Source organism: Grus americana, chromosome 1 (assembly GCF_028858705.1).
Source record: "Grus americana isolate bGruAme1 chromosome 1, bGruAme1.mat, whole genome shotgun sequence".
Classification (NCBI taxonomy): domain Eukaryota; kingdom Metazoa; phylum Chordata; class Aves; order Gruiformes; family Gruidae; genus Grus; species Grus americana.
Window position 1 is genome coordinate 153,181,753 of NC_072852.1, and position 12,346 is coordinate 153,194,098.

At 37.0% G+C, this 12,346-nt stretch overlaps 1 protein-coding gene across 5 annotated transcripts in view; it reads right to left on the reverse strand.

Annotated features, from left to right (window-relative positions):
• Nucleotides 1-12,346, reverse strand: part of ATP11A (ATPase phospholipid transporting 11A) — a 135,369-nt gene that overhangs the window by 33,171 nt on the left and 89,852 nt on the right. For 4 of the 5 annotated variants that reach the window (XM_054833330.1, XM_054833345.1, XM_054833355.1 and 1 more), the window contains exons 8-14: nt 11,597-11,647; nt 9,326-9,390; nt 7,664-7,745; nt 6,235-6,385; nt 4,857-5,054; nt 1,572-1,745; nt 19-182 (exon numbers count right to left, since the gene is read on the reverse strand). In XM_054833330.1, the coding sequence (XP_054689305.1) occupies nt 19-182; nt 1,572-1,745; nt 4,857-5,054; nt 6,235-6,385; nt 7,664-7,745; nt 9,326-9,390; nt 11,597-11,647 (885 nt within the window). The remainder of the gene's footprint in view (nt 1-18; nt 183-1,571; nt 1,746-4,856; nt 5,055-6,234; nt 6,386-7,663; nt 7,746-9,325; nt 9,391-11,596; nt 11,648-12,346) is intronic. The other variant, XM_054833337.1, reaches the window with a different exon arrangement.

The window sequence follows — 12,346 nt, forward strand, 5'->3', positions numbered from 1 at the left end:
ATCTAATTGCACACATACCTCTGTATTCCCTCAACTAAAGCAACTTCATCAGGTGATGATGAAATATATATACAAGATCTTCTTGAGAGCTGGCTTTTCTTCAATCCATCTACGCTGTCATCATCTTTTACCTGAACAGTGTGGCAAAGACACAGAGCTCGGAAAAATAGTTCCTCTCTTTCCTAAAAAAAACCAAAAAAAAACCCAACAAAAACCAAACAGGTATGGAAGGTTAGTAATGTCACTGATCACTACTTTTTATTATCAAAGGCAGTGTCACAGGTCACCTGCCCTGTAGGGGGAGCCAAGTCTTTCCCACAACTGCCTAATAGCTGCTAGTGCTACGAGCATTACCATGCAAGTCAAGCTGACGATGCCCAAAAAAGACAGTGTGAGTCTTTTGCCTCCTCAGAGAGCCTATATGTGGCTAAAGGGTCTTTTTCTTTACTTTTGCCTCAACTTTAACAACCTATATTAAATACTAGTCAAGGTACAATTTTAGGAGTCCTGAGTCCAGACAGAGGGATGCAGCACCTGCAGCACAAAGTGTTAACAGACTTTACAGATTTCAATTTCTTATGCAGCTTGAACATCTCTCAGAGCTATATAAAATAAAAGGAGTGTAGACATTTTGGCAGCTGGAGCCAACAACTTCTATGAAGTTTCAGATGGTTTGGTAATGACAGCTTCTGACACCAGAAAGAGATTTCTATTTCATGGATACCTGGCTGTGTTCTACCCGTATCTTTGTGTCTGAATCTTATTCTTCTGTGCTGTTCAATACAAACTATCTGTGCCATTGTAATTCCAAGATAAAAACACAGTGTACCTTGGGACCCCATTCAGAGGGCCACAGGTGAGAGCGCCGTAAGGCTGTTGAATTACACCAACGTAATTTAAGATGGCTGGTTTTGCCATAGTGAGGGATATGGCCAAAGTATGATTTGAGACTTTACTGATGTATTTTAAAATATATTGTCCTTTGGCTATGATTATCCTGCCCATTTACACCCTGCTCATCAGTTGACATGTGAAGACTCCTTAATTTTCAACTAACTTTGCTTTACACAGCAAAAAAAGCCACAGCACATATATGCTGCATGTAGCACATTTCAGATGTGGCTATATCAAGCCACACTGAAAGTAATTTAATTTGATCATAAACCATTTTCTGGCCACATCTTCACTCAGTGATGGCTAAGTAAGGGTTTGCATTGAGCACTCGTTTTCCCCCTTGAGGAGCTTCCTGCCTTGCTTTCCCTACCTTAGCTAATGTTAAGTGGAAACCAGCTATTACGTTTCTTTAGCTATTAACCAGAGAAAGTTCTATATTTTGGGGTTTTATTTAATTCACTTTTACAGCTACCGTAAGTTGGGAAACTTCCTAGTAAGCTTTTAAATCTTACTTTAAACTAGGAAAGGAAAATGTCTATGTTGCGATGCATTTCCTGCAGTTATCTCTTTGGTTAGCGAAATGCAAGGATGTTATAATTCTAATACTCTCTTCATCAGCACAGTTCCATTTTCATGTTTCACTGTAATAAACAAGAACCTAGAAAGAGTCATCATACCTTTCCACTTCCTCCTGGAGAAGAATCGATCATATCAATGCCTGTACAATCATGGAGAATTTGGCCATTGCAGATAACATGTGGTACATAAACGTGCCCTTCAATGCAACATTCTACAAATTCCATGTTGTTCTCAGTTAATGTTCCTGTTTTATCTGTGAAGACATACTCAATCTGCAAATGAGCACAAATTAAAAACAGCAGGAATATGAACAGAGATTTTCCAAGGTCTCTTAACAAAACTGAGATTATTACTGGGTTACACCCTCCTTTAAAGATCCTTATGTAGGCTCTTTCAGAAAAGGAAGACAACAATTTCTTTTGGGAGTCACCTTCCACAGAAATGTGGGCCCTGACAGATTTTATCACACAAGAGTATCAGCAAACCAATCTTTTGCCTCATAACACATATAAATAATGTGTTTAACCTACTTTCACTCTTCTCTCAAGCTCCTTTTGGCTTTTTAATGTCTGTCTTGCTGCAAGACAGATATTTATGGAAACAAAATGCACACAAATTCCATTTCCCAGGGATTATTATTTAATGTACGTGCCTGGATTTGGATCACTTACTGACAGAGAGGTCCTTAGGGTAGTATCGGAATTCCCCACTACAATTACGTCAGTTTAAATGAGGACTCTGGACTAATGGTCACATACGGTTATACACATGGACACTGTTATTTCCCCAGAAACATTCCTTTTGTCTCGATATTGAATTTTTCATTAATTTTATCTTTTACAATGAGCCCCAGCATTTAAGGATAACAACATCAAAAATAAAACCAAAACCTGAACTATAAACCAAAACAGCTAGATTGGCACAAGCTCAATTTTGGATATTGGATATAAGTATTGTATACAGACTGCATGTAAATATTTGATAAACTGAGAGTGTTATGTAAGGTTAGGAATTAAACACCAGAAATAAGCCAATTATTTAGTATTCATCAGATCGTTTAACAAACTTCAACATTTATCAAGTGCAGCAAATAAACAAATTTTTGCTCTCAGTCATAACAGAAGTTATTAAATATGTGAACTTTCCTCTTAGATTGACTTTTCTAATACTCATTAATCTGAAAAGGCAAGTTTTCAAATTTTCCAGCGGTTTGTTATCTGTGGACACAATAGCCATATTCGACTTTTCTCAAAGTGGACAGGATTTATATGGATTTCTTTCATCTCAACTTCTATATTCAGTTTCAGAATACATTTATACAAGACACAAAATGTTATCAAGCAAAGGTCTCTTATTCATGCAGTGTGCTGCTTTGGGATCAGCATTCATTACATGAAAAAAGGAATAAAGCGTGTACATCACTACGGAAGCAAAATTTAGTTCACTGGATTGGTAGTAATAATGCCAAGTACCAATCCCATTCTAGGGATGAGACTTAAATTTAGTAGTAGTAAGTTATTTTTTATAATAGAATCACAGAATGGTTGAGGTTGGAGGGCACCTCCAGAGGTGATCTGGTCCACCCACCCTGCTCAAGCAGGGCCACGAACAGCTGATTGCCCAGGACCATGTCCAGACAGGTTTTGATTACCTCTAAGGATGGAGACTGCACAGTCTGGGCAACTCAGTCACTGTGACAGTAAAACAGTGTTTCCTGATGTTCAGATGGACCCTCCTGTGTTTCAGGTTGTGCCTACTGCCTGTGGTCCTGTCACTGGGCACCACTGAAAAGAGCCTGGCTTCATCCTCTTTGCAGGCTCCCTTCCAGTATTTATATGCATTGATAAGATCCTCCCTGCACCTTCCCTTCTCCAGGCTGGAAAGTCCCAGCTCTCTCAGCCTGTCCTCAGATGAGAGATGCTCCAGTCCCTTCACCATCTTTGTGGCCCTTCACCAGACTCCCTCCAGTGTGCGCATGTCTCTTATACTGGGGAGCCCAGCACTGGACCCAGCACTCCAGGTGTGGCCTCACCAGTGCTGAGCAGAGGAGAAGGATCACCTCCCTCCACCTGCTCGCAATGCTCTGATGCAGACGAGAACACCCTTGGCTGCCTTTGCCATTAAGGGCACATTGCTGGCTCATGTTCAACTTGGTGTCCAGCAGGACCAGGACCCCTGGGTCCTTTTCTGCCAAGCCGCTTTCCAGCTGGGTGGCCCCCAGGGTACACTATGTACTGTCATCCAGATCATTAACGACCAGGACCAGACCCCTGATGTACACTGCCAGTTACTGGCCTCCCACTAGACTTTGTGCTGCTGACCACCACCCTCTGGGCCTGGTGGTTCAGCCAGTTTTCAATTCACATCACTGTTTGCTCATCCAGCCCATAATTCATCAGTTTCTCTATGAGGATCTTACAGGAGACAGTGCTGACTGTCTCCCATAATAATAAAATAATTGATACCATCTTTTATCCAAATAACTATGTGCTCCTAAAAGCTTAAGTACTAGTTTGGCTGTACAAAAATAAGAAAATACACCAACTTATTTATTTGAAAACCTATAAAACATTTTTTAATTAATATAGATCCAAAATATTTTCTCAAAAAATGTTCATGCGTATCTGTGTCAAGGTGATGATTTTCCTAACACAGAATACTAAACATAGAATCATAGAATCCTTTGGTTGGAAAAGACCTCCAAGATCATCAAGTCCAACCGTTAACCTAGCACTGCCAAGTCCACCACTAAACCATGTCCCTAAGCACCACATCTACAAGTCTTTTAAATACGTCCAGGGATGGTGACTCAGTCACTTCCCTGGGCAGCCTGTTCCAGTGCTTGATAATGCTTTCGGTGAAGAAATTCTTGTAATATCCAATCTAAACCTCCCCTGGCACAACTTGAGGCCATCTCCTCTTGTCCTATGGCTTGTTGCTTGGGAGAAGAGACCAACACCCACATGAAATTTCTTTTGGAAAAGGAGAGTGACAGTCAATCATTTTACTGGATGAAACTTTTGTTTGGAGATGTGGTGGCAGTCTAGCCAGACAAAAAGGGTTTTTTTCCCCATCTGGCTTTTGCTCTAAGGAAGTTAAATGCTTACATAATCTCCCTCCCTAGTCGATGGAGAGAAATCATTACCTTCTGAAAGTGTTATTCCTTACTAATACACTAATACTAATTGACTTCCACTGACTGGCTGAGAAATCACAATTTTTGATTCTGAAAATCAGAAGATCTCAAATTTTATTTTTAAAATTAATCAGCACTACAGAAAATGCACACTAAGCTGCAAAATAAAAACTATTGAAGCGACAATTTAAAATAAAAAAATTATGGTAGAAACAGTTGAAAAAATTTATCATTCAAGGAAATTTACCTGTCCCAGCTCTTCATTGAGGTCAGAAGTATTCACCAGTGGTCCTTCACCTGTGTCCTCATCAAACATTTCCTCATCCCATGTAAGGAAATAAGAACCAAGAAATTTCTGCATTTCCACAGTGACATACATGGATACAGGAATAATGTAGTTGAAAAGAACCATGAATGCAAGGAAGTCTGTAAAAGCTTGAAGAAACTGACAAAGAAACAAGATGAAAATATTGATTTTTTTAATGGACCACCAAAAACCCAAAGATGACTGCATACATTTGCAAATTATTTTTTTCTAATAACTTTCAAACAGTGAGCAACATCTTTCTCAGCTCACACTTCAGCACAGGATGTATACCTTCATGATTTGTAACATCACAACTAATTCGGCATTTTTGTTTTAAATTTGATTTTTGTTTACAGACATACAGGTGTAGAGTACAGTTACATATCATTGTTGTAAAGTTCTAGAGCCACTAATGAGAGTGGTGAACACTTGTAAGAGAACAAGTAAAACAATAAAATGTACATTCACAAATTATCAGAAAAATACCATAAAACTATGGTCATTCAAGGATTACCAAGTTACATAACTTTCAGGCAGCATCTCACTAATAAAGGGTTTCCCTTCCTTCTCTCAATACAAGTAGAATGTGTGCACATAACTTGGCTTGATTTTTTCAGTGGTGGAGACTTGTTGGAGGTATAGTCAACCTGCTGAGCAGTTTGACATACTGTTAATGGCAGTAATGAGAAATCTAGAATGTGCCTGGCTAGCATGTGCTCATCATGCATTTAGACTAAAGAAGGGAATTTTCCCCGAGTCTGATGTGGAGTATTTAGTGAAATAATATTAAGATTTCTGTAGTGCTGGGTTCAGTTTGTTACTTTGGATCATCTGGGTATCTGTTCTGGGCTATGTCCTTGCTCCTGTAGGGACACTGGACACCGGCAACTCCATTGCTCATCTCTAGTGGTCATGACAGAGTTACAGGGCTGTACAAAACTAAGCTTTTTTTACAGAGATTCCTACAGCAGATTCTTTTGAATGCGTCTGTTATATGATTGCCAATAGTTGTAGAATTCCTTTCAGTCCTCTATTTCCCTGGAAGAAGCCAGTTCTTCAGTAATTCACAACAATGACAGAACACTCCGAAAGACTTTCATGAGGCTTTTTATACTAAACCAGACATTTTCTCATCAGTTAAATTCACACATACATCTTAAGTGCAGAAATTTAATATACAAGGTTTCTACAAATATACTGTCACGACCGTTAGCAAAAAAAGCAACAATTTTTGATTGGCTGTATATACTTTTCAGTAGGATTCTTATAAATTAAGCGTTTAGTCAAACTTTTGTTGTATTTTTATTTATTTCCATACCAGATTTCTTTTCCTTTCTGGCTCTGTTTTCTGATTATACCATGGCTCATCACGAAATGGTTCACTCTGCCAGACATACTTCAAGACAGTATTTATTAGTGCTTTACTGATGAGAATACAGAGGTATACAATAAGGAATACATTCATTGATCTAAAAAGAAAAAAAAAGAAGAGCAAAATAAAAATTCTATTAGCATATAAACTACAGCGTTTATTAAAAATATTATACTTGTGCTTCACCCTAACATTTGCTGCAAGTCTAACAATGCTATGATGTTAAATAACTTCTCTACAGTGCTTTCTCAGTGAAGAAAAACATTATTGAAGACCATTTTCTATTTAAAATGTTAACTGCTATAATGTTTCCAAAAGGTGTGTGCCACATTACCAAACCTAGTATATTAGTGCAAACAACAGCATAGATGGAATCATAACAGAATAACTGGGCTTGTATCTAAAGACCTTTTTATGCCATTTCCCTAAATAAATATATAAACACTCACATAAGCACTTTTATAGAAATATAAATCTATCAAGAACATTTTGCTATGTAGTTGTAATGGTTTAACTCTTTCTAGACAGATCTAAAAAAAGAAAGAGCAAGAACACATCACATTTAAAATTTTATTCATATAATGATTGGCATGAACTAAAAGCCATGGGTTGTACGTCAGTAATACATCATCATTGCTCAGTCACTGTGTAAGAGAAGGGCTGTCAGCTGGTCAGTACATTGTGCCTTAATCAATGACATCTTTTTTTCACAAGGTTGGACACCTTACTCAGATCTGATGATTTCAGATAGCAGAGTAGGACTAGAAAATAATCCTCTCTATTTTTAAAAAAGCAAGCAACCAATGTCAGCTCATCCCTTGAGGATAGCCGTGTCTTCCTTTCTCATCATATATGCCTATATGGAACTTTTAATTTTAGCTAAACCATGGAAAACCTGCCCCAGACAGGCTTTGTGTTACTGCAGTTGATCCAAAGTGAAGTGCATCAAAAGAGTTATTTTTACTGAATTCAAGACTTAATTGCAATAAAAAGGAATGTTAGGATATTGAAGCACATAATCTTGGAAAACTGTCAGTAGGTGTACTCTAACCAGTGAAAGAAAAGGCTTCCGAAATAGCAAACTACATCATATCTTTAAAAGGTAAGCATCACATTAAGGTGGCTTTTTAAAAATATTCAACTTTTAATAAAAATTCAGTATTGAGAACCTCATTTATATGGCATCATATGACTCATTTTATAAATAAAAAATTACACACACCAAAAAAGACCAAAATTTAAGTCCCTGTACCTCTTTTTTAATTTAAATCAATGAAACGTATGTTTTTAGGAAAAAAAAAAAAAAAAAATCCCTTTTTATTCACCATTCAAACATGCAGTTTTCCACCCCCAAAATAAATACTAGAAATTTTACTTTTCTACAGCAGATCGCTTCTGTGATTTTGCCTGGTAATTTAATGCCATCTTAGTTTCCATGCCAGTGTAGATAGCAACACCTGAAAACAGACAACTTGTTTTACTAAAGATTGCACAGTACAATAACAATAAACCCACAATTCACTAGATTATTATACTCTGTCATTTCTTTAATTCTCTGTAGTCTGAAGAAAAAGAATAAAGATTTGGATGATACTCAAAAACTAGAAATGGCTTTAATACCTTGGTTCTTAGAAGGAACTTTTAAGTGGCATTTGCATGCCATTCCAGAGTCACAGTTCCCAATTGCTAACATGTTGCTATGTTTCAAAGCCAAACCAAAGCTGGGTTTTGAATAAATCCCCTTGGTTTTTTTAAGTTCTTTTTTTGGCTTTAAGTTTAAAATCTAAGCCATAAATTGTAAAAGAAAATCCAGATAGGGCTAAAGTACAAGACACATCCAAGAAGAATAAAAGGCAGCCATCGATTTTGCTTGCTGCAGGAAAATTTAATAATTTATGAAAAAAGTGATCTTTTGAGATTATCAATTTCCCATTGATAAAACACAGATTGAGAGACTAAACTTCAGAAGATTAAATACAACTAAAAGAACACATAAACAAGAAGATGGATTTAAAATACTTATTAAACCAGCACACCTGTACATTGCTAAAATAAAATAATTCAGGATACAGATTGTGCTGGAGTAATGGCAAACACTGTGTGTGTCAGGCAGACCAGAAACAACTACTCATATTAGAAACATTTCTGCCCGATACACAGTTAACAGAAATATTAAAACCATCCTCTGAAGTTTACAGAAATACGTAGTACAAACTACAAAAATATTAGTTTATCTATTTTCAATTACAACTAAAAGTAAAGAGAGCAAGTTTAAATGAATATAAACTTTTAATACTCTTTTTGGAGAAAAAGTTGGAAGATTTCCTTATTTTAGGATAAGTAGTTCATGGCTATCTATGATCTTCTTTCTTGGGAATACGGATGTTGTACATGGTAAGAGGATGACTTGGATCCTTGTCCCTTTTGTCATCAGCAAAGAGTGGCTTGTTACAACACAACTCCCACTTGGCTTTCTTGAAGGATTTAAAAAAAAACCCAAACACTTATCTCAATCTGTACTTCCTATTTCTGCTAAAATACTCAAAGTTTGCCATGGAATGAAGACAATTCATACACAGAAAATACAACAGCTAGCAGAAAGTCTAATTTTGATCAGAAACTGTTTAAGTGCATTTTTTTTTAATCAGCCATATTTATATCCGGTTGGGGTATCTGTTTTACAAATGAACAAAACAGATTTAAAATTTTTCAACAGGCTCATTAACTGCTTTGGGACAACAACATTAATTCACTGTACTTGGTCAAAAGCCATACACTTACATGAAGAAGTTGAGTCATCTTCACCAATCCTTGAAGACTAAACTACAAAATCCCCCTCTCAAAAACCTCTATAGTCATTGTACATCACTAATAGTTACTTTACTGCAATTACACTAACAGTAAACCCTATTAAAAAGTTGTAAATTGAGTGATTCAATAGAAATCATATGCTCAGTAGTAACTGTAGGGTCGTAACCTTGTTTGATGTTTACTTATTACTTCAGAGTCCATTTAAATAATCAATAGAAATATTTACCAAAGATTTTTTCTGTATTCTTTAAAGTAGCTCCTCTAAGAAGCAGATTTTCGGATCCTAATGGCCTGCAAAAGGTAAGTATTACAAAATATAAACATGTAGAGAGAAACAGCAGACCTTAGTGGAAGCCACATAAAACAGGAAATTAGTTTTACTGAAATATTTTTATTTTGTGTAATAAAATTACTAGGCAATATTTAAAGCTTTTAAGTGAAAATATAAAAAATATAGAGATGCCTAAAATTAAGCTCATAATTTCACAATTCAAGTCTTAAACCAATGCATCTAAAAACCACATACATAGGTACCTAAAAGAAAGACTCATCATCCTAATTGTAAGGTGGTTAATTTTAAAAATACTGATTCAAGTCTTTTTAGGCTTATATAAACTATAGTGTCCTGCATCCTTACTTACTAAGGACAATACATGCTTCCATTTTATTTTAAGAATAAATGGCATACAAGGTATTGTTTGATACTTATTGTATACATTTCAAAGCATAAAGATAATTTCTTGAAGAGTATGAGAATTAAGGTAAGAATTCCCATGCAGTTTAAAATAATATTTTGGAGCATGACATGTAATACAAATCACTGTATGAGTGCAAAACCAAGGACTACTTTATACACAGACAGCGTGTAGAATTGTCAGACTATTTATAGAGCAATGGACAAGAAAAAAAAGAAGTTGAGCATTTTTAAATGTTATTCAAAGTGTTCTTGTGGCATGAAACCTCCCAAAAATCAAGAAACTCTAAATAAACAAAACCCCCAGGGTCATAACTCTGATGTAAAACTTGAAACTAGTTCCATTTAAACCAGCGGAGTGACGTTATATGAATAATTTGGGTTGTAAGACATTACACGCCAATACAGTAAAAAATACCAATTGCTCTAATAGCGCTGTCCAAGGAATAGAAGTTTTAAAGCCACAGATTTTTCTTCTCATTCACAGTGACATACACAGATCAATCTATTGCTGTTGAGGTTAAAAAGGTATTTTCGGCTTATTTTCCTTTCTTCTCCCACCCAAGTCCATTTCCAACCAGTTTATTAGTCAAAAGAATCTTTAAAGTGAAAGAAGCAAAAAAGACTCTTTTCATGGCAAACTGTAGCAATCTACTGTTCCATGATACATCACTCAACATGGAAAGGACAACAGGATCCTCAGGAAAGGACGACTACTCCCTCGAAGTAGGCAGCTGCGGCTAAAACAGCTCACATGGCCAATGCTCTGCCTGACCCTCTTATCTGAGCGATGCCAGGAAGAAGACAGCCCAGAACAGATGAGAGATGGTCACTCTGGATGGTGACAGGTGTTTCCTGGAAGCTAAGACACTGACAGCGCCAGTAGCCAGATTTCCCCTCCTCTTTCCTTACTGAAATAGGAGATCATGTAGCTACAGACACATTGAGGTTAGGAAGGCACCTAGCCAGAATGGAGTAACTTCCCACACGCTGAGGTCTAGGATACCACTCGAGCGAGAAGCCTTTCCCTCTTACTGCATTGCCTCTTTGTGGCAAGGTCCTGAACAAAATCAGGTACAGCAAGTCTCTTCCTTGCAGGGTAGACAGAAGATCCTAGGCAGAAAAGACGGAAAGACTCGTACCTCTCTTGTACTGCTTCATTTTTCCTTATCTGCTAGACAAGGAACGTCCCGGGCTACAGACTGCTCCTTGAGCAGAACACACCGCACTCACTTTGGAATGAATTTGCAGAGACAGCAGACCCTTCTAGGTGCCAGACCCAAGGGAACACATCGCTGCCTCCTATATCCCATACAAAATGCATTTTCCCTGGATATTACCTTCCTGAATGCACCCCACATTGTGGACCTTTTATACAAATGTACAAACGCTCTTAGTAAAACAAAACATGATGTTTGGCATGCTTAATCTCCTCTAAGAAGGAGAAGAAAAATGAGAGAAATATGCAAGTGATACTATTCGTACTGTTTGGTGCACTATTGAGACCCCACGCTAATGGGGCAGTATTATCAAAGTACTGCCAAAATCCTATCAACGTAATTTACAAACTAAATACCTATCAAATAAAAACTGAAGTTTATTTAATAAAGACATAAAATAAATTGATTAAAAGATAAAATATTTATGATAAATGAAATTACAGTCTGTAAATTTCCAAGAGAAAAATAGTCCATCAATAAGACAAGACAGCACAAAGTTGGTGAAACAAAGGTAATTCTCATTATTGATACTTATTCCACCTTGAAAATGTTTAAAAGAGTAGAAACACTGGATTTTCCCTACCTTGCAGTAGGCTCATTTCTATCATGGTAAACATTTATTCGACCAACAAATCTGCAAGAGAAATACACAAGTAGTTTAACAGCACTGCTAACTGGTGTATTCTTACATAGGTATGTCCCAGTATTTCAGATTTTTAAATGTACTTTACAAGGCCATGTCATTCTCTCTATATACATATACAGATGTATATATACCACACGTACATATTAAACAAAGAAAATAACTCTCACTTTTAAAATCTTTACAAAACATAAAACCTACAACTGAGTTAAAAACAAAACAAAAGTGTAAAGCCAATAAGTAATTCTCCCTCTGAATATCTCTAAGTACATTTTATCTATATTTAGTGGGTTAACCCTGGACAGCAACTAAGCACCCACTAGCCTCTCGCTCACTCACCCCCCAGCAGGACAGGGAAGAGAACTGGAAGAGCAAAAGCAAGATAATGACAGTTTAATAAGTGAAGGAAAAACAAAAAAAAAAAAGGCAAAGGCAACCACTCACCACCTCCCATAAGCAGACTGATGCCCAGCCAGTCTCCAAGCAACAGCTACTTTGGAAAGACTACCCTCCCAGTTTTATTGCTGAGTATGACATTACGTGGCACAGAATATCCCTCTGGTCAACTGAAGTCAGCTGTCCTGGCTGCACTGGCCCCCAGCCTTTTGCCTGCCCCCAGCCTACTTGCTGGGGAGGCAGAATGAGAAACAGAGAAAGCCTGGACACTGTGCAAGCACTGCTCAGCAATAA